This window comes from Corylus avellana, chromosome ca1 (assembly GCF_901000735.1).
Source record: "Corylus avellana chromosome ca1, CavTom2PMs-1.0".
Lineage (NCBI taxonomy): Eukaryota > Viridiplantae > Streptophyta > Magnoliopsida > Fagales > Betulaceae > Corylus > Corylus avellana.
In genome coordinates this window covers 33,852,064-33,874,311 of record NC_081541.1, presented here as the reverse complement: position 1 = coordinate 33,874,311, position 22,248 = coordinate 33,852,064, and the positions used below count along the sequence as shown (strand labels likewise).

The 22,248-nt window shown below is 33.0% G+C and overlaps 3 protein-coding genes across 5 annotated transcripts; 2 read left to right on the top strand and 1 right to left on the bottom strand.

The window, feature by feature from the left end:
• Window positions 1–5,074: 5,074 nt before the first annotated feature.
• On the bottom strand, window positions 5,075–7,261 carry LOC132170591 (protein FAR1-RELATED SEQUENCE 5-like). Its single transcript, XM_059581619.1, has 4 exons — window positions 7,143–7,261; window positions 5,963–7,043; window positions 5,221–5,313; window positions 5,075–5,143 (listed from the first exon to the last, which is right to left on the bottom strand). Exons 1-4 carry the CDS (start codon window positions 7,259–7,261, stop codon window positions 5,075–5,077), a joined length of 1,362 nt encoding a protein of 453 aa, XP_059437602.1.
• Window positions 7,262–10,329: 3,068 nt separating this feature from the next.
• LOC132168245 (D-ribulose kinase-like) lies at window positions 10,330–17,518 on the top strand. 3 transcript variants are annotated; one of them, XM_059579374.1, is made up of 10 exons: window positions 10,330–10,468; window positions 10,584–10,804; window positions 11,347–11,486; window positions 11,584–11,836; window positions 11,944–12,076; window positions 12,290–12,378; window positions 12,670–12,947; window positions 15,428–15,497; window positions 15,615–15,851; window positions 17,259–17,518. In XM_059579374.1, exons 1-9 carry the CDS (start codon window positions 10,396–10,398, stop codon window positions 15,816–15,818), a joined length of 1,461 nt encoding a protein of 486 aa, XP_059435357.1. In that variant the 5' UTR covers window positions 10,330–10,395; the 3' UTR covers window positions 15,819–15,851; window positions 17,259–17,518. The 3 variants fall into 3 exon arrangements, with proteins under 3 accessions (XP_059435357.1, XP_059435356.1, XP_059435355.1); XM_059579373.1 differs by lacking the exon at window positions 17,259–17,518 and adding an exon at window positions 16,081–16,308; XM_059579372.1 differs by lacking the exon at window positions 17,259–17,518 and having other exon boundaries at window positions 15,615–16,043.
• A 2,384-nt stretch (window positions 17,519–19,902) lies between these two features.
• LOC132170582 (protein terminal ear1 homolog) lies at window positions 19,903–21,284 on the top strand. Its single transcript, XM_059581607.1, has 4 exons — window positions 19,903–20,480; window positions 20,565–20,690; window positions 20,793–20,934; window positions 21,081–21,284. The coding sequence occupies exons 1-4, from the start codon at window positions 19,903–19,905 to the stop codon at window positions 21,282–21,284; spliced, it is 1,050 nt and encodes a 349-aa protein (XP_059437590.1).
• The last annotated feature ends 964 nt before the right edge of the window (window positions 21,285–22,248 follow it).

Below are 22,248 nucleotides of genomic sequence, written 5' to 3'. Positions count from 1 at the left end.
TAGTACAATATTTTGAATTGTTGTGATTAGGGGTGCAAAGGCGGTTACGGTTAGCGGTTAGTGGCAATAACCGCTAACCGTAACCGCCCTAGCGGTTAGTAAATTTCACTAACCGCTAGCGGTTAGCGGTTAGTGGCCGGTTAGCGGTTAGTGAAATAGATAACCGCCCGCTAACCGCTTTTTAAAATTGGGCTTTTTTTTTGGGCTTTTTGGGCTTATTTTTTTGGGCTTTTTTTTACCCTCATTTTTTTTCTTGTATTTTTAATATCTTCTTGGGCCCAATTGCTATAAATATTTGAATTATCATTAGATCATATGATTAAGTGTTGATCTTATAAACTTACAAACAAACAAAAATACTTCAATTGTAGTTATAAGTAACACATTGTTTAATCCAATGTCAATTACTTAATTTGATATTATATGAATCACATTGTCATTGTCATTGTACATGAATAATTGATTAAGTATTGGAATTGTAATTGGATCATATAGTTAAATATTTATCTTATACATTTATATTATTCAATATGCATATAATATAACTATAAGCAATTATATATATATATATAAAATTCAAAATTGTTCAAAATTGTTAATTTTCTTTTTTTTTTTCTTTCAAAAAATGGTTAAATTTCTTTTTTCTAAAAAATGTTCAAAAAATACATTAATACTTCAATTGTGATTATAAGTAACACATTGTTGAATCTAATGTCAATTACTTAATTTGATATTATATAATCATATAGTCTCATTAAATTATATCATATGATTCATATGATTAATTATTTAAATTCTTATCATATTTACTTATAATCTTTTTTCTTTGAATTGAACTTAATATCTAATGGTAAATGGCAATGTTCAAACTCCTAAATCCTAAATTCCTAAAGTATCTAATAATGCTTTAATTAAATTGTAGACTTGTAGTTATAAGTAACATATTGTTTAATTCAATTGAATCAATTGTGATTATCATTGTACATGAATCATATGATTAACTTGTAGACTTATGACTTATGAGTTATGTCATATTATATATGTATTATTTATTATTATATAATCATATGATTTAATGATCAAGTCATCATGTGATATAATCATATCAATTATAGTGATAATATATAAATTACTAAAATTATAATGATAATACATTAATACTTAAATTATGTTTATAAGTAACACATTGGTCATTGTTTAATCCAATGTCAATTACTTAATTTGATATTATACGAATCATATCATCATTGTACATTAATAATATGATTCACTTGAAGTCTTGAATAAAGTATTTGAATTGTCATTGAATCATATGATTAACTATTGATATTATACATTTATATTATTCATATACATATGTAGACTTATATAGACTTATAGGTTTATAACATACATTGGAAATAAGTCTCTAGATATTTAATTGTTGTATTAGTATGAATTAGTATACTTATGAGTTATGTCATATTATATATGTATAATTTGTTATTATATAATCAAATGATTTAATAATCAATCTCATGTGATATAATCATATAAATTATAGTGATAATATATTAATACTCAAATTGTGATTTAATTATTTTTAAAAAAAAATTGTGATTTAATGATCAAGTGATTATATGATATAATCATATAAATTATAGTGATAATATATTAATACTCAAATTGTGATTTAATTATTTTTTTAAAAATTGTGATTTAATGATCAAGTGATTATGTTATATGTATAAATATTTTTATAATTATAATTATAAAAATATATTATATAAAAAGGCGGTTAGCGGTTAGCGGTTACGGTTAGTAGACCCAATAACCGCTAACCGCTAACCGCTAGGCGGTTATGGCGGTTAGGCGGTTAGCGGTTAATGCGGTTAGACGGTTAGGCGGTTAGGCGGTTGGCGGTTATAGCGGTTAGCGGTTAGCGGGCGGTTAAAAACCGCCCGCCTTTGCACCCCTAGTTGTGATCAAATTTCATATTGATTGTTTTAATAGTTTTCAGACGGCCAGACTGGTGATGAAGTTTCTCCAAAACAGAGAAAGTGATCATTGGAGTCGGTTGGTCTCCTAAGGGACCGGGGACAGTCTGATGATTAAATTAGTCTTCTGCTTGAGAGCGAGAAACCGAATGGAGAGTTTTAAAGAGAGAATTAATACATCTATTTGCCTTTTGGAGAGAATGGTAATTTTATAGCGAGGCTTGAATGCTTGCCATGTGATACTTCCACATTCTTTTGATTATTGCTATATAGTGGACTGTTTTAGTGATTTCTTTTTTATATTAAATGGGTTATGCTGAGTGGATTAGATATTCGGATTGTTAAACCCAGTGAGACTACCAAGCCTGATATTTATCGGGCGACAGAAATAAATATTTTTTACAACAGTGTTTTTATTTTTTTCTTCTTCTGAGGAAAACAATTCTTTAAAGTTATTTTTATATTTGCTTATTTTTCTAAAAGACCCTAATTTGCTTATTGCATAAGTTCACTTTATCTTTCAAACTTTGTATATCAATACTCAAGTAATCCCATGTCGGAGGGAGGGTAGCCTGGGTAGATGTTTGGGGTGCTCGTTTGTCAACATTTTTAAGCAAAAAATAAAAAGTATTAATAAATGACTTAAAACACAAAATACTCATAAATTATTTTTACATTTATATTATATCATAATTAAAAATACCCTCTAAAAAACTCCACCAAACGAACCTAAATCTTTTTGACATGACGTTTGAGAGGCTTAAGACACAAATTTAGGCTTGTGATATTTTGCAGTTATTTGTCTGAATTATGTGAAATTTAGGGGATTGGGATCCTCGGCAATGGCTTAAAAATTGCCGGCCCCCAATTTTGATAATCTAGGCCGTCCATTACAACAAACGGCCTAAAATATGCCACGTGTAAACAAATTTGAAATTCAAAATTTAAACGCCCCTTGTTTTGTTTGAGTATTTCAAACAAAAATCACTATGTCCCCTCTCTCCCTCCTCCCTCTCTAGAAAATCGTGGTGCGGATTGAGGCACAGTGGCTTGGCCACTGTCGGTGTGCGGAGGAAAGCTACTGGTGTGGCAGACTTTGGCCCAATTCTGGCCCTTGTGTTTCTCGGTGTCCAAACAGGAGCCAGCTAGGTAAGTGTTTAATTTTTCCAGCCTTAGGTATTTCTTCTCTCCCCTGCTCTCGCTCATTTTTTGTTGTAAATATCACTCTCTACACTCATTTTCTGTTTTTCTTTCGCTTATCTTGTTAAATTTTCAAGGTTTTTGGGTGTTCTTTTAACCGAATGGGTGAAGTTTGAAATTTTGTGCCTTTTTTCTATTTAATCAAATGGGGGAAGGAAGAGTCTTGCTAATGTTTGGATAGGTTTTCTTGGGTTGTTTCTGGAATGGGAATTTTTTTTTGGATGCTCTTGTGTTGGCCGAATGAGTGGTAAGAGGGGTGTAATGGAAGAGTTTTTAATTTTCTCTTGAATTTTCGGTTGAGAAGTAATCAACCGGTTAGGTGTTCATCCGAAGTGGTGATTTTGGAGTGAGAAATTTTATGGGTTTGTGGGTAATCTTTGTGATCTCTGGCGTTGAGTATGTTCTTTACTGTTAATATCTATCTGACCCAGACACTATTTACGTTACTGTTTATGTGTGAATTTTTTGCTATTTCTATGTTTTCCTGCATATGTGACCTTATGTTGCGATAGAATTGGTTGGTGGTTTTGGATGCCTGCAAGAGGTGATGATGTAATCATCTTTTATGGTGTTGTGGTAAGGGACCCTTGACTCATTGTTGCCCAACTCTATTTCCCAGATCTTTTTCTACTGGATTTTGCATGGAAATGAAACAATCATGGGTTTATATTACTTGAAAGAAAAAGGATTTGTGGAAATTTCCTCAAATATCTGCAATTTAAAAGACGTAATTCTAGCTTTCTTAACATTTAGACGTATATCAGCAATTACCCTCTGCAATCATGACTAAATGGTTGTGCTCCATTGCAGGGAGTTGCACCATTGACTTCTTAAAAAAAAATGCCAATTAGAGTAGCTTTATCAAACACTTTTGGCTTTGGAGGAACAAATGAGCGCAAAGAGTTGGAGTCATCGGATGTGGACATTAATGGAGTTACAAAAATCAAATTGTGCAGAGATGTAAGAGATTTGCTGTTTTTTAGTTCAGTAACTAAAATTTTTTCAAAAAATATTTGAAAATGTAAAAATACAGTGTTTTGAAATTATGTTGCTGTTGTTTGAAACTTTTAAGCCAAAATGAGAACTTGCAGATTATATTCATTTCTATTGGCAGGAGATGAAATTAAGATATTGATTTCTATCTTTAGAAATTTGCATTCCAGGATGAATGTTGAGCTATACGTTGGTTTTTTGATTTTATCTTTGTCTCCAAATATTTGAGAATTCCTAGACTATAAATCCTTAAAGGGTTGTGTTGTGATACCACTTAGTTTTGAATTTCAAGCTCACTTGAATGATTATGAAAATCAAGCTCACGTGAGTGGTTCACTTGCCTGGATGAAATATGCCACTCTAGCACTTGAGCTAGATCACTAGATACTCAACAATACTACCAAATCTGTCATCAATATTCAATACAACCAAATATCAATACATCAAAAGCAATATCCCAATTTCTACAAACATCAATCCCAGTATCTACAAATTCTAATGTCTTCTAAGAATAACAAGGTCTGATCATTTAGTTGAAATTTCAGCTCTCAATCTAGAAATTAAGATAATCATATGCTGCATAGTAACATTGACTAAAACTTGTCATATTGGCTAAAAAGTTTCACACAATAGTAACATAATTTTCAAAATTGAATTGATTCCACAAATCACAAAAGTATCATCTAAACAACGCCAACCCTCCAAAAGCCCAAAAATCAAAACCAACGCCACCATTTAAACTCGCACCAACATAGCGGGCCTTTGAAATCTTCTCAAGTGACTATAGAAAATCAATGTCCTGAACATGTTTCCAGAATCAAAGTAAATTTTCAAATTAATAAGAAAGTACTAAAAAGTTTCTTTTCATTTGTAAGTTTGTTACTTACCAAGGAAATTCCTGAGATTCATATTTGTATTTGCACGATCAACAGGAGGTGTTGCACTGTTGGTGTAAGATTGAATTCATCAGTTACCTAAAAAAAGCATAGCACTTAACTTGTCAACTTAATATGAGACGTATTATTCTTTTTCAAGTATGATGTAAGTTTACCTGTAGAAATTCATTGAAACCAATTTCAGGTCTATCTCCAAATGGTTTTTCAGATGTTATCATTGGTACTGAATAAGGCACTTGCTCAATTCGCTATATTATAAAACAAAATAAAATATCATTAACAAAAACAACAAACATGAAATGCATTCAGACATATTAGAAAATTACAATGATTTAAGGCTATTTCGCTACAAACTCAAATTATGTTCACCTGACAAGAATAACATTTTGCATGTGAGTTAGAGTTACCATCCTGAATGTTGAGAGAACAATTAATTTCTTGTAAGTAAAAAGAAAATTTAACGTACCTTATAGTATTAAATCTAATAAGTCATATGAGATAAATGTAAATTTATAAAGGTAGAATGTTACTTGAAAAAACTTTTCCCCAACATTATTTTTTGTTGTAATTTTTGTGTTATTCTTTGACTGATTCTCAACCCAACTTCTAAATCGTTTTCCACCTTTCCAACCTTCCTTCTTTTTGATCCCTTTAACTGTTTCAAGTAAATTCTCAACATATGGGGTATGAATCGTAGTTTCATTGCTATTTGACAATGACATGTGAGCTTCATTATTAGTAGTACTTGAATTTTTTATATCTTGAACATGTTTTTTCCATTTCCTCTAACATTCCCTCTACAACAGCATATGCCTCATCATTGTCAGTTGCTTCAGCGACTGCTTTTACCACCCTTGGACACAATTTTCTATATCATTGTATAACATTTAAATTCACATCCTCTTCCACATTTTTGGTCTTAACATAGATATGCCCACTCTTTGCTTCTCTTGTCCACCTCTTCAAAATGTATGTATCAGGAATTATCTTAATATCAAGCAAGTTAAAAACTTTCAAAGCATGGCAACACAAAATTCCAAATGTTTCAAACTTCATGCAACTACATAAGATTATCTTATTGTCACGGTTGAAAATTACTTTATATTCCTTGTCTTTCTCATAAAGTGCAACAATATATTCATGCACAAACTGACTCTCATTGCAATGTTTTATTATCATTGCTGATGTATAGTCATATTCATCGTGAATTTTTTCAAATATCACAGGAGTATACGTCTGTGCCGCATGCTTTAACAAAGGAGAATTCTTCAATCCCAATGTGGACATTTTTTGTCGAGCATTATTTTCAGTCTCCAATGCCTTATGCCGCTTTTGCTCTACCACCTGCTCAAAATGTTGAAAAAATTCCACTATACCAAAATTTGATTTTAAGTAAGCTTTCAAGTCCCCATTCAAGCTTTCATTGAGTTGAGTACTCCGCACTCCCAAAGTAAATGCATTCTTCATGTGACACTTGGCCAATTTTGTCTTCAATTTGTACATACAGTCTAACCAACTAACTAACCCACCATTATATCGCTGAATCATTTTTTTCCAAGCATTTTCAAATTCAGTCTCATCTTCATATTCAAACATACAAGATTTAAAGTCCCGTAAAAAATGAGAACCATCCTTCATCAAATTCCCCAAATATTTGATGCAATTTTGCATTATGTGCCAAGTGCACAATCCATGCCAGGTGTCTGGCATCACCTCAGTTAATGCCTTTGCCATTGCAGCTTCTTGATCTGTAAATATTGTTTGAGGCTTTTTACCTCCATGTGCATCTAAGAAATTTTCAAAAAGCCATTTAAATGATTCTACCGTTTCATCATATAAAAGTGCAGGCCAAAAAATCACAACTCTTCTATGGTGATTAAAACCAGTAAAGACAACTAAGGGTCTCAATTCTTTATTCGTGCCATATGTAGTGTCCAACGTCATAACATCACCAAAATAGGCATAGTCAATGATCATTCTAGCATCAACCCAAAAAATGTTAGTCATTTACTCCTCATTATCTAATTGGACAGCGTATTGAAACAATGGATTTTTAGCAAGTTGTTCGTGAAAGTACCTTAATAAGTAACCAGCTTCACCATATATCAAACTCTTTTGCCGTCTTGTTCGAAGATAATTTTTTTGATCAAGCTCAGTATATCCAAGATTTGCTCTCCCACCAGCCTCTCCATTCATCAGCGCATGGGTTGCCCTAGGTGAGATTTCAAAAGCACGTGCCAAATCAATTGCAAATGATTGAACTTCTAACATTTTTTTATGCGACCTCATCATATGAACAATTTCTTGAAGATGCAAAATATGATTATGTTCAGCTACAAAATCATAAACCCTGTACTTCCCAGTCTCTCGTACTAATGAAATAAACAACCGCACATGGCAGTTAGTTTTTATTTCACTTGGATGGCAAGAGTAAAGATGATCCCGCTTGTCTACTCTTTGAACACCTTCCTTGCAACAAACAAATCCTCTCGATGTTACTTTTCCATCCAACTTACTTTTATTTATAAATTTTTTTCTCACTCCAAAACCCATTTGCTTTCCATAATTTTCCCAATGCTCCCATGCATCCTCTAGGGTATTAAATTCCATATCAACTTTAGGTGTCCAATCTATTTGAGTATTCATATTTTGAAGGGAATCGTCCATAATGCTATCTATTTTTTTTTTTTTTTGTTACAAAAGTATATTTCTGGCATCAACAAACAAGAAATAAAATTATATAAGTCAAACAAGACATTACATTTTGTTGGAAGATTTATATATATATATATATATACACACACATTAGCACTTGACTGGCTCTTAGGTTTTGGTCTTAATTTTAGGTTTAGTTTAAAGTGTCTTTTTAAAAACAAAAAGTAATATATTGAATAGAAAAAAAAAAAATTAAAATACTAAAAACCTTATTTAAAGTCTGCACCGCAACTTTTTTTTTTTTTTTTTGTTTAAGCAATAGATTACATGAGATTATTCCTTACAAGTCTTCACTGTTTTTGTTATAAAAATATTATCTTGCTTCAGGGACAACAACTAGAGAGACAACAAATAACAAATAACAAATAACAAACAGGCAGCATAAAACAACCCCAATCCCCTATACAGCAAACCCACTAAAAGACCAAAATAAACTGCGAAAATGGACAAAAAAACTCAAAACAGGAATACCAGTTCCGTAGTGTGATCCCTGCTTGGTCGTAATTTTTCTAAAGTTTTCGATATCAGATATGAACAAAGCCACAGCAGTTGTGGTCCGAAACAATTGCAAAAGCTTGTTGTCAAAGCTTTTCTGGTTTTGTTTTTCTCCAGTAAAAGATGAAAAAAGAAGAAGAAAAGGAAGAGAAGCAAGCTTTTGGAGGGAAAAAGAAAAAAAGAATTCAACCTCGGGAATAGGTTTGGAGTGTTTCGAAAAGAGCATTTCAGAAATCCTCATGTGTATAAAATCTACAAAAAGTATTATTTCATTGTCCATCTTTTTTATTTTTCTGAATAAACAAATTTAGTGGGAGATGATATGTATTATGTAATAATTAGATCTTCTGAACGAAGAAAATCAGCCGAATACAATGATGTAAAAGCACCATCATATATGGAGGTGAAATTCTGACAAGTTGAAAATAATACCAAGAAATGCCAAGCAACTTCTTGTCTCATAAATGAGAAAGGAAACATTACGTATAACCTCTCTGCGATCTTTCACCTTGCACAGAATCTGAACATTAAATACCTCTGCACCAACGTAATCTTCCTATGGGTTGGTTTGGTAAACCATTTTGTTTCAGTTTCGGTTCCGGTTTGATACCATACAAATTGATTGATGCGAAGAAAAAAATAAAAAAAATAAGAATATTTAGTATAAAAAAATAAATTTTTTTTTGTTTTATAGTGATTTTTTTATTTAAATAATAAAAAAAAGTGATTAATGTAATGTAAAAAGTAATAAAATATTAAAAAAATAAAATAATGGGTTGCCTTTCCCTTTGCGAAAACCATTTAACAAACAGACCCATATATATACCCTCCCACATAGATAATTATTACTCACGAAGAAAATCATACACACTCGGCCTTGTTTTTGGTCACAAATGAATAGCAAATATGAAATAGTTTATGTGAGATTGACCTGTTATACTAAGTGAACCAACCGTTTAAAACTTGTTGAATAGGTAAACCTTTCACAATTATTATTTAAATTGCTAGCAATTCAGACAATAAAATTATTAGAATCTCTATCTCTAAAACTCACACTTATCTTATTGTGCTAACATGATAGTGTTAATCGGCCATTAGATCAGTTATTGTTTAAAAAAATAAAAATAAAATTAAGGGCTAATTGACATTGTCACGTTAATAAAGTGAGATAACGATAAGATAAAAGTATAATTTCTAACATTACTCTGTTCCAAATATGCACACTCGAGCTTGTCCCTAAGCTTGTATGGGCCAACACTTTGTGGGCCAATAAAGAAACTCTACCAAATAAGTATAAGCACAAAATGACGCATTCATATCTTTTTGGGTCATAATAGACTAAGCATAAAATTTTTGGATAAAGTCCACTTAACTTATTCAAACTACCACTTTAATAACAATCTACTCCCAAAACTATCAATTGCAACAATTTACCATCCAAACTATCAAGACAATGACAATATACCCCCAATTTAAAAAATGACGAAATTACTCTTACTAAAATAAAAACAAAAATATTAATTTTTTTTTTTCAAAATTTTAAGGGTATTTTTGTCTTATTGAAAATTTTATAGGGTTAATTTCGTCATTTTACTAGCATTGAGGGGTACATTGTCATTGTTTTGATAGTTTGAGAGGTAAATTGTCGTAATTAATAGTTTGAGGGGTAAATTATTATTAAGGTGGTAGTTTGATGGGGTTAAATGGACTTTACCAAAAAATTTTCAAACCTTTCCTATGTGCCTAGGCTCCAGATGATTGGCATATCTTGGACAAACGAGTTAGCTATCAAGCCATCACCGAAAATACATATTAGATCAAAGATTAATAATTTAAACATTAACTCCTTAATTTATCTTTTATTTTAATTAAAATACTTTACATGAGAGGTGTTCAAATGTTAATTAAATAATTAAATATATAAATTTTTTAAAACAATTGATAATTTGAAAAAATATGCTATCAACTCGTAGAGCGCCAAAGAAACGACGCCGTTGCAACGTTATCCCTTTCCATTTTTTTTTCTTCCCTTTCTCCGGTGGATTTTCCAGTTGGTTAATCCAACCGAATTTCCAAACCCCTCTCCCTCTATCCAGGAAGAGAGCAAAGCACACACTCAAATGAATATGCTTTCCCCAATCCACCATCCCACTGCCTCATTCCACTTCCTCCGGCCCTCATTACCAAAACACGGTACATCTCTCTCTCCCCATGGCGTTTATTATACAGTAATACATAGTCGAGTTTTAGGTACAAGTTTCACTGTTTCACGTGTTTACTCTACGCTTAATTTGCATAATTTTCACAGGCTATTGTAGTTCAAGAGGTGGGTTATCTGATATTGCAAGCAAAACAAGACCAAAGACAATGATTTTTGCGAGCCACGAAGGTAACCCAGAAGTGGGTCTTCAAGCCGGGGAGCGGCTTTATCTTGGAATGGATTTTGGCACGTCTGGTGCAAGATTTGCGCTCATCGATAAGCAAGGGACAATTCACGCTGAAGGAAAGAGGGAATATCCGCTATATAAGGTAATAATAGTTTATCTTTTGGAATTTTTATTTATAAATGAATGCAACGTGTTTTAAGCAATCTAAATTTCTAGACTGCATAATACTGGGCATGGTAGTGTCTTGAACATTTGAGAGAATTTTTATCATGGAAAAAAAAAAAGGTCTTGGAATTTTGGTGATGCGGGCCAAGTAAATTGTTGGGCTAGATTTTTTTTTTTTTTTTGGATGAATAAATTGTTGGGTTAGATTTTATTCCAGAAATTGTCTGCGCATTACCAAATTTGCATAGAAATTGCATACATGAACTAGCTCTCACTTACGGAGCTAGGAAAGCATATCATTAGTATCGACTCATGAAAAATGTTAGCTACATTTGTACAACCACTCCAACCTCAATCTCACTTTGTAATGAACCAATGTGGGACTAATTTTATGGGATGTCACACTCACCTTATGTACTTAATGATGCTCAACAAGAAGAATGTAATGGTTATATGTACTACTGCAACAAAATTTATTGCCCAGGTGAACTGAGAATTTTGTTTCTGATGTCTAGAAAGAGCAAAGACGCAATAGATTGGATACATTCTTGGAAATCAACACTTCTCTTGCTGCTTGAAGACGTTCCATTTCATCTTCGCCAGCTTATTGCTTCCATTTCCATTGATGGGACTTCTGCAACTACTATAATTATAGACAGGTGGGTACCTTTGAGATTTGTCCCCTATCGTTTGCCTTGTTTTCCTTTCCCATGTCAAGATGCATTTGAAGAGGGCATTCTGAATTTGGTATTGCAGCACGACAGGAGAACCATTGTGGAGACCTTTCCTCTACAATGAGAGCTGTTCTGATGCTTTACCGAAAGTAAAGTCTATCGCTCCTGAAAACCATACAGTTTGTGCTGGGTCCTCGACTCTGTGCAAGCTCGTCTCATGGTGGAATGTTTATGATTCAAATAAAGATTCTGCAGCATTGTTGCATCAAGCAGATTGGCTGTTGTGGCTTCTTCATGGAAATCTTGGAGTGACCGATTACAATAATGCTTTGAAGGTAGTTTTGAATATTTCTTTCCATTTAGGACTTGCTACCTCTACCACTTGTCAATTGCCAAAATTTTGTGTTGGAAAAACTATTTTGATTGTTGTTATCTTTCACAGGTAGGCTATGATCCTGGACTTGACTCCTATCCACCCTGGTTGCTCTCGCAGCCGTATTCTAAACTTCTGCCTTCTGTCAAAGCTCCTGGAAGTCCAATTGGCTCTTTAAAAGAGGACGTTAGAACACAATATAGTATGTCTTCTTTCAATTAAGTAGTCTCGTAATGAAGCCTATATGCGCTGTAATTTTCTTCTGAGACACAATTTCTAGCTACATTGTTATCAATTGGAAGCTTAGTTGAATTGTTATTCGCTGGGAATTGACAACTTTGATAAAACATTTCTTTAAAAAAGTTCCTTTGGAAGATTTCATGTAATTTCAAGTTTATAAAATACATCTGTGCAGGTTTTCCAAAAGATTGTGTTGTATGCACTGGAACCACTGATAGTATAGCCGCCTTTCTTGCAGCTCGTGCAACACAACCAGGGAAAGCTGTGAGATATCTGCTACACTTACCTTTCTCATTTAATCATTAAGGAAATTGTAACACATGGTTGGGGTTTCCATTTCCATGTTTTAGACGTCACATTTATTTCAGCATGAAGCCAAATGTGAAATTCACCCTACCGCAGATATTGCATTTCATAGTGCTATGGTTTTTTTTTTTATTATTTTTTTCTGTTCAGATGATTTCTAAAATTTCCTAGGAACTTTTTGCTTAACATTGATGCGATTAAGCTGTTCTCTGAATTTTCATGAATTTTGTTTGTAATGCTGATATTTAGGTCACTTCTTTGGGTTCAACCCTTGCTATCAAATTACTGAGCACCAGTAGGATCGAGGATGCACGATATGGGGTGTATAGTCATCGTCTGGATGATAAGTGGCTTGTTGGAGGTGCTTCAAATACCGGTGGAGCTGTTCTTCGACAAATTTTTACTGATGAGCAGTTGGAGAACTTAAGTGAACAGATTAATCCCATGAAAACCTCTCCACTAGACTACTACCCTCTGCCAACGGTTGGAGAGAGATTTCCCATGGCAGATCCAAAGATGGCTCCTAGGTAATGAATCTCTACCTAACTTCTTTATGGAATTTGTAAGAGTCATTCTAAATCTAATAGAATCTCATTTTTATATATTAATCCTTTTTATATGTGCTTGAATCTTAATTTTCAGAAGCATACCCTATTATTTGCATATTAAGGTATATACGTGGTTACAAGTTTTGAAAAAAAGTAGAATATGTTGGGATTAATTTTGCGTCTGCACCATCCTTCATGGTAAGTAATATGAAAATAAATTGCAACTTGAAAGGCCTTGAAAATATTTACAAAATTAAGGAACCTAGTTGGAGCTTGGCCATCTGCTACTTAGAGACACTTTTTTTTTTTTGAGGATTTAGATGTTGTATGTTGTGTGGTCATGTTTGATGGGAAACTGCCATCCCCTCCTCTGTCCTTTCTCTCTCTCCCCTGTTTTGCAGATATTGAAATAACTAATCTTGCTTTTGGTTGTAATCTGGCTGAAGACAACAATGTAACTAGAACTGACATCTCAACCCTGATATTTCTACATTCTATGTCTTTTGGTTTGTGGATTTCTGTCTGCAGTAAAGCAAGTACAGCAGGTAGACTTAAAAGTGAGAACTTAGGTTTCTCTGTTTAACGTTACCAGGGAGTACGCTACAACAATTAGTAGACACAGAAAAATTGGCTGGGTCTTCTCTATGTATCAACTTGTTGCCGTTTTACCATTATTCTAAGACTCTTTGCATGTCCTGATTATAGATAAATGTCGATCATTTTATTCTGTTTTTAAGGTATCTATGAGTCCCATGATCTATCAAAAAAACAGAAACAGAAAAAGAATGACATAAAATCCAACATAGAAGCCAAATCAAAAGTGGCAACAATATTTTATGTTTTTATGGAGCAAAATTATGTGAGAATGAAATATATCCAGAAAACTGTATGAGACAATATCAAAGAATATTTTTTTTTTTTGAATTTTTGGTATTTGGTTGAATTGACCTATGATGAAAGTTAAAAAAAAAAAAAAAAAAAAAAAAGCATATTTCTTTGAAACTAGTTCTTATTGAGTGGATTTTCTTCTTCTTATTTTGATGAATTTGAATGGATTGTTTTCAACTGCGTTGTGTTAACTTTTCTGGCTTCAACAGCTACTGTAGAGTGAGCATCTTCAACGTAGATATCATTAAAACATGACTTTACAACTAGATGGAAGATGACTTTCTTAAAAATGATTTAGTTATCTATATCGAGAAATAAATAACTGAAAGTTTTAGCTAAAAAGTGTTGATAAATGATTTCCATTATCTAAAACAGCTATGGGTCCCACTATTATAGGAACTTTGGTGAAATTTTTATGTTTTTTTTTTTGTATAATATTTATGTCCAAGTTGACTATATATACTTTTGTATACTCCTTTTTAATTCTAGGTACTGTTAGTATACAAAGAATCTCGTTTGAATTTTTCTTTTATATAATGTTTAAACTTCATTGCTAGTTATATTGTTTCACTAGTTTGGTGCCCCTAAGAGAAAAATCATGGCTCTAGCCTCTACCACTGTCTCTTAGCAAAAACTATTTATATGGCATAGGTTTGTTTGACAATTGTTTAAAGAGATCAAAGCTTTTTGGGCCTAAGTTCAAGTTTTGTAAATCAATAATGCAACCTGTTTGTCATTTCCGACTAATCTGTGATTATCATCTAAAATATCACCCAAAAAAAAAGTTCAAGTTTTGTATGTCCATGCCAGAGCTGAAGGCGAGATTGTGAGTGTTGCTTGGGGATTTGTTACCTGTGGCTGAGGAAAATACCTCTGTTCTTCCTTTTTGTTAATTGGGTAATCCCTTTAATGATATCTTAAGGTTTGGCATTTGGACTTGATATTAGAATATACATCCCAGAATGTGATGGATTAGAGGTGATTTATATCTTCATCCAAGTATTTATATGCCATTTTACAAGAGTTAGAATAATGATAGGCATGCATGAGCAAAGTTGATTTACTTGGAGTTCCTGTTAGGAGGTTGTCTTTATCAGGTTTCTACTTTATAAAATCAGATGTGTTGGTTTTGAGACATTCGGAGCAATACACTATGTGGACTGTAATCTTCAACTGATAATGTGATGATTAATATCCCATGGTCTGTCAATTGATTTGGTTCAGTTTGGCATATCACTAAATTGATCTGTTTTAAAAAGCGTAGACAACCCTCCTACCCTTTTCCTGCCAGTATATACTGTATCGTTTCAGGACAATTGCTAGTCACATATGTTAGTTAAATTGCAACTGGAGCTCTCTAAAATTACTTATAAAACTCAGTCTCACTATTAAGAATCAATGTGAGACTTAAACACCTATAAGTTCTTTTATAATCTACTAACTCTATGTGAACTAATCATCTTCTCAATATAGGATTGGGATGTTATATACACCGGCACACATGCATCTAATTGTGCATAAATGAAGCTCCTGCAGTTAGAACGATTCATTTTGTTCTCATTTTTGTGCAGGTTACATCCACGACCAGAAAGTGATGCTGAATACTTGCATGGGATTTTAGAATCAATTGCACGTATTGAGGTATGAGGACTCCTATTTGTTCAAAACTTGTTGCAAATTGGCAAGAGGAAACATGTTGAAATCTTAAACTAGAGCCTTGTGACATGGATGTCTCTTTATCATATAAAAAATCTTCAGGCAAAGGCGTATGGCTTGCTGAAGGATCTTGGAGCAACCCAAGTTGAAGAAGTGTTCACGGCTGGAGGTGGTGCAAAAAATGTGAAATGGACCAAGATACGCGAGAGAGTGCTTGGTTTGCCTGTGAGTAGGGCAATTCAGACAGAGGCTGCCTATGGAGCTGCTTTACTGGCATTGAAGGGTGCCCAACAATGTGTCCAGTGAGAGCAGAGTGGAGGTGATAGGAGAAAGCCAACTGTGAGTGATGAATCTAATAAAGTTGTTTATTATTCGGATGATACAAAATATATGATTTAATGCATCAATAAAAACACAAAAATTGCACATCTGAAAATTGCTTCTGGCAAATTGCCACCAATCTGCAATATCATGCATGATCGATTGAAGGAAACTTGTTATGAATTGATTCAGCTAGTAAAATATTTTGAATTGTTGTGATCAAATTTCATATTTATTGTTTTAATAGTTTTCAGATGGCCAGACTAGTGATGAAGTTTCTGCAAAATAGAAAAAGTGATCATTGGAGTCGGTTCGTCTCCTAAGGGACCGAGGACACTCTGATGATTAAATTAGTCTTATGCTTGAGAGCAAGAAACCGAATGGAGAGTTTTAAAAAGAGAAATAATACATACCTGTTTGCCTTTTGGAGAGAGTGTTAATTTTATAGCGAGACTTGAATGCTTGCCATGTGATAAGTTCCACATTCTTTTTTTGTTTTTTTTTTGTTTAATTGAATGAAGGATAAGGTTACAGGGAAGTTTCACATTCTTTTTATTATTGCTATATAGTGGTGGGCTGTTTTAGTGATTTCATTTTTATATTAAATGGGCTTTGAGCTTGGGCATTAGGCTGAGTGGACTAGATATTCAGATTGTTAAGGATAGTGAGACTATCAAGCCTGATATTTATCAGGGGTGACAGAAATAGAGATTTTCTACAACAGTATTTTTTTTTTCTTCGTAAGAGGAAAACAATTCTTTAAGGGTATGTTTATATTTGTTTATTTTTCTAAAAGAACCTAATTTGTTTATTGCGTAAGTTCGCTTTATCTTTCAAACTTTGTATATCAAGTAATCCCATTGGAGGGCGGGTAGTTTGGGTAGATGTTCAGGGTGCTCGTTTGTCAACATTTTTTAGGATATTCTTTTAGCAAAAAATGAAAGTATTAATAAATAACTTAAAACACAAAATACTCATAAATTATTTTTACATTTATATTATATCATAATTAAAAAAATAAAAAATACCCTCTAAAAAACTCCACCAAACGAACCTAAATCTTTTTGACATGACGTTTGAGAGGCTTAAGACACAAATTTAGGATTGTTATATTTTGAAATTGTTTGTTTGAATTATGTGAAATTTAGGCAAGGAACCCGAAAGGATTCAAGTTTTTTATTTTTATTTTTTAAGAAATGTTATGTATTCTTCTAGTGTTTTTTCAACTGTGATGTGACTTTTAAAATCATCGTTGAATTTGAGATTATTATTATTATTAATTCTTAATTTATTAATAATTTTAAAAATTACATCACAATTAAAAAGACATCATTAAAATATTAAAAAAACACTTTAACATTTTTCTTATTTTTCTAAATAAACAAATTTAGTGGTTGATGATATGTTATAATTTGTTATAATTAGATCTTGTCGTAATGAAGAAAATCAGCCGAATACAATGATGTAGAAGCAGCACGGATCCGGATCCGGATACATATGGAGGTGAAGTTCTGACAAGGTGAAAATAATACCAAGAAAAGCCAAGCAACTTCTTGTCTCATAAATGAGAAAGGAAACATTCGGCCGTCTCCCGACCTCTCTGCGATCTTTCCCTTTCAGACACGCAGCACAGGATCTGAACATTAAATACCTCTGCACCAACGTAATCTTCTTGTCCTAAGCCTATATACACTTGCACATACGTAATCATTACTCACGAAGAAAATCTTTCCCCTTTATCGATATAAATTTAAATGATTTTTTTTTAATATTTTAATATTGAATAATATATTTTAAGTACAGGGGTTGATTTTTTTAATATTTTTATGTCTCGTAAAAGAAAGTAATGAAATATTGACTTTATGAGACGATTAATGTTAATTTTATCATCAATTAAAATATTGTTATTTTTAGAGGTTTTTATTTTTTTATTAAAGAGTCTTTTAATACTACTTTTTAAGAGGTTTATTTCTTAAGAAAGCCTTTTCCATTTCCATTTATTTTTTTCTTCATTAACAAACAAATACCTTAAAACTATTTCATGTTTTTTTTTTTAAACAAAAAAACCATAAACACCTTTCAAAAAATTAATAAATGAATATTCGAAGCCTTACCCGGCTGCCTTAACTTAGCATTTCAGAGTGGAAAAGAATTTTCTCAATTTTAAATTTCTTTCACTTTTTTTTTTAAAGTTTTAATGACGGTAGTGTACTAAATATACTACTCTTCAAAATATACTAAACGAAGGAAATTGAAAAAATTTGAAATGGAGAAAATTATTTTCTTTTAAAAACCGCCTCTAGCATAAATGATGACTTAGAAAATGGTCATAATCCTCTGTCTCTTTTTTTAAAAAAGTTAGTAACTTAAAAATAAAATTATAATTTTACAATAAATTGAACCACTACATGTCAAGGATTGAAATTTTTTACAGTTAATTGTTCGAATTGCATGTAATTCCAGCAGTTTCACAAAGTAGCTCACATCCTAGGTTCACGCAAGTAGCCCCACAACTCGCCCTCTTTATGAGTCTACTTGAATTGTGTGGGATTCTTATGTGGATTAGGATCTCCTTCAATTGAAGAGAAATTAGAGGTTTTCTAATTGTTAATCGTGGCCTTTCATTTTAAATTTAATGGTCTATCAAATTATTTAAACTTCTATAAAACAAAAGTTAGCATTTAATACCTCAATTATATAAAAGCAACTGATATTTTATAGACCATTAAATTTAAAATGAAAGGTCACGATTAACAATTGAAAAATCTCCGATTTCTTTTCAATTGTTGGGGATCTCAATTCTCCTTATGCACGTACCAATCAACAATTGACATATATGATTTCTTTCAAAAAAGAAAAAAAAATTGACCATAAGAACCATTTCCAACAGATAACTTATTCCTAAAACTTTAAGATACTTTTGATATAATAAGACTCGGGTTGACACAACTACAAATTCTATAGACTAAATAAATATTTTTTTTCCTCTCTTTAACGAGTGGGGTTAGTATTTTTTTTTTTTTTTCTCAAGGAAGAAAGTAAAAGAATTGGCTAACTAAGGAACACAGGAATTAATGGTGTTTTATTCTCTATTCTATTTGTTTGAGGTACTCTTTTTTATAGTACGATATTAATTTCTACACTGACTATTAATTATGATCAACGAGAACTGATTTAAAGTACTTAAAAAAAAGCATTCAAAGTTTTTAAGTTTTACTTAAAAGATTATGTTCAATATAACATAATGTTTTTTTTTTTTTTTTTTTTTTTTTTTCTAAGCAAAGATTTTGTTTAATCATAAGGTTAGGGAGTGGAATTATAATTGGGTATTGCTACACTGTAACCGTTTGGCAAACAACTATCTCTTATTTTCACATCAATAATTGTTTATTACTATTTGAATAAAAAAAACTCATAACAAAACTCTTTTATCAAATCAAATTATAAATAGTTTTTAAAATTACTATTAAATTTGTCATGGCTCTTTATTGATTTTAATCCAATAGCAGTTCTAAAAGTTATAAACTTATATATAAGGGAGAGAAAGTGAGAGCGTATAAAAGGATTACTCTTTATAATTTTAGAAAAATGTCAAACTTACAAAAAAATTTTACAAATTAATGTCAAACAATATAATTAGATTTATCAAAATTTAAATTTATCTCATTTTTAATTATGATGTACTTTTGCAATTTTTTTTTTATAAGATTTGTTTGTATGCATAGTATTTTTAAGTGAAATAAAAAACTTTTTAAGGGATAAAAAGTTAATTTAAAAAAAGAGTTGTATAAGTTTTTTAAAATTTCCATGGACCGTCAACAAGCTGCAATAAGGACGGACTTTAAAACCTTTTTTTTTTTTGGCTCCTTTCGAATCGGTCTTCTTTAACCTAGAACACGTACGGTGGATATGGCTTCCACATGTAGACCGGCAGTACTCCCTTAATTATATATTTATCTATATATTTCTCGTTTTTCTTGTTCTTCCCTGTCTCTCTCAACCTTTGTATTGCTAAAAAAAGAAAGAAAGGAAAAAAACGGGTGTCCAATCTTTAGCTTTCCAAGCGACCATGGCTATAATGGTTCCTCAGAGGGGTCTGAACCCAAACGCACCCGAGTTCATTCCTATGCTATTTCCCCAGCTTACAACCTCTTCTCCCGATCTTCCCTACTATCTTCCGCCACCGACACAGACATTCCTCTGCTACCACGCTCCTTTTCTTCGAACCTTCTACACCAACATCTGCTTCCCAACAACCCAACCCTCCCTCTTCCTTCCACCGCCTCAGAAAGACCTTGTGTCGGTTATCGAACCGACAATCTCTTTTGTGGCTGAACCGCCGCCTCCGGAGCAAACTCATCCCGCGCAGAACGCCGTGGAGCAAAAAATGGTGGCCAAGAAGACGAACCCGAGGAGGTACAGGAATCAGTGCTACGGCGGGCGAGGTGGTGCTTGGTGGGAAAAGTGTAGCGAGGGTGAGAATTTTTGTCGTAAAAATGTTGAGAGTTTGAGAAAGTACGATCCAAATGCGAGAGGTGTACTTTCTCGCGCCGAGGCCAAGAAGAAAAACTATTCCTCTGTGCTACCTGTGGAGAGTGGTGTAAGAAAGACGACCATTATGATCAGAAATATACCCAGCAAATACACGTACGTATATATTTACTAATATTTTTCGATTGGATTCGGCTTTTTTCCTGTTTCTCTTACTTTCTTTCATCTGGGTTTCCTAAGACGTAACATGTTGGTGGAGTTTTTGGACGACCATTGCATGTTGGAGAATCAAAAACTGAACACTAAAAACTCTGAAGAACACGTCGTTTCTGCGTTTGATTTCGTGTATTTGCCTATAGACTTCCGGTATGCTTACATTATCCGCCTACACATTTAGTTTCTGAGTCTTGTCGATCTCTCTTCTTTAAATTATAAGTTCTAATAGTAAGTTCTAATAAAAACATGCAGCACGGGGTGTAATAAAGGCTACGCATTTGTGAACTTCACCGACCCGCGAGCAGTGTGGAAATTTTACCTTGCTGCTCACAAGCAGACGTGGAAACTTTTCCATTCGCACAAAATACGGGAGATATCCTTGGCTAGACTACAGGTGTCAATATATATATATATATATATATATATATATATATATATATATATATAGAGTGGTTGTAGACTCCATGCTGCGATGATATATATATATATATATACGAATTGTTCTGATGAATTTGATTTTATCACAAATGTTTTTGACAGGGTGGGGAGTTGTTAAGGCACTTCGAGAGCATGGGGTTTCCGTGTGAATCGGAACAAGTTTTGCCCGTTTGCTTTAGCCCGCCCCGGGACGGTTCAAGGGAGTTGGTGAAGGAAATGGTAGTGGGAAGGTGTACCGGCATGACGGGAAAGCAGCAGCAGCAGCAGCTCCTCTCGGGCTCACCATCGAAATCTAGCTGTGTTTAGATTTTTGGTGGCTCTGATTTGACAAGCTTTTTGTCAAATCATAATACGTCGTCGTACTTGTTAACTCTAAATAGTTGTTTGGTTCATCTCTTCTTTTTCAGTTGGGGTTGTAACTTTCTGGTTAGTGTGTTGTAGTTTTTTTTTTTTTGTAATAAAGTGTGTAGTAGTTAGCGTAGGGTTTCTGCAGAACATGTGTTTCTGCAGAACATGTGGGGGGAGCTAGGGGGTGGTGGAGCTTGGCACCTGGGTCCGATGAGCATGAAAGGACAGGTGGCGGGGTCCACCCTCCAGATGGATGGTTGTGATTTATTTAGATGGATGGTTGTATGTTGAACATGTTTGTAATTATTGACTGCTGTGTTTTTTTTCTTTTTATTATTATTATTATTATTAATATTGTTGCATCATTGGGTCTTTTTTTCTCTGTTTTCTTTTACTGTAAAATCTCAGTGTCTGTTTACTTCAGTTATCGAGAAAAATAGCTCATTATGAGGCACAGATGGCAGCAACTAGCCCCCCCGAAGCTGGCCATCCCATTCCCACCTTGATGATTGTTGAAAAAAGAAAGAGTATCTAGAAAGTTTAATTAAATAAAATTAAAAGGATAAAATTTTCTTCTCTGTTTTCCTGAGAAAGTTGAGCCTCTTTTGTCTTCATTAATGAAGTTACTGTACCTCTATTGTAAATGGAGGTAGTGCTCTCTGCCGGTCCATGTAATCCCCCGAAACCAGGGAATGGTCTGACTGACTAATCACAAAGTGAAATGGGGCCGGGGGAGAGTAATCATCCCTACTGTACAAGTACAAATATTATTCTATTTTTAGTCAATCATATATACTCTCTGCATAGACACAACAATATAGGACACCCTATATATTCTCAGTGCAAACAGGGTAAAGGGCGAAAAATAACATATATATATTGTTTGGTTGTGGTACAAGTGTACTACTCCCTCCCTATGTGA

Bases quoted from the DNA above. Each gene is read 5' to 3' on its own strand.
- LOC132170582 (XM_059581607.1), top strand. From the start codon at position 19,903: ATGGCTATAATGGTTCCTCAGAGGGGTCTGAACCCAAACGCACCCGAG. The intron at 20,481-20,564 runs GTACGTATATAT...GGGTTTCCTAAG, and splicing joins AATATACCCAGCAAATACAC to ACGTAACATGTTGGTGGAGT. The intron at 20,691-20,792 runs GTATGCTTACAT...AAAAACATGCAG, and splicing joins TATTTGCCTATAGACTTCCG to CACGGGGTGTAATAAAGGCT.
- LOC132168245 (XM_059579374.1), top strand. From the start codon at position 10,396: ATGAATATGCTTTCCCCAATCCACCATCCCACTGCCTCATTCCACTTC. The intron at 10,469-10,583 runs GTACATCTCTCT...TAATTTTCACAG, and splicing joins GCCCTCATTACCAAAACACG to GCTATTGTAGTTCAAGAGGT. The intron at 12,948-15,427 runs GTAATGAATCTC...ATTTTTGTGCAG, and splicing joins GATCCAAAGATGGCTCCTAG to GTTACATCCACGACCAGAAA.
- LOC132170591 (XM_059581619.1), bottom strand. From the start codon at position 7,261: ATGAATGGAGAGGCTGGTGGGAGAGCAAATCTTGGATATACTGAGCTT. The intron at 7,044-7,142 runs GTACTTTCACGA...GGTTGATGCTAG, and splicing joins GAAGCTGGTTACTTATTAAG to AATGATCATTGACTATGCCT. The intron at 5,144-5,220 runs GTAAACTTACAT...TGCTTTTTTTAG, and splicing joins GTTTCAATGAATTTCTACAG to GTAACTGATGAATTCAATCT.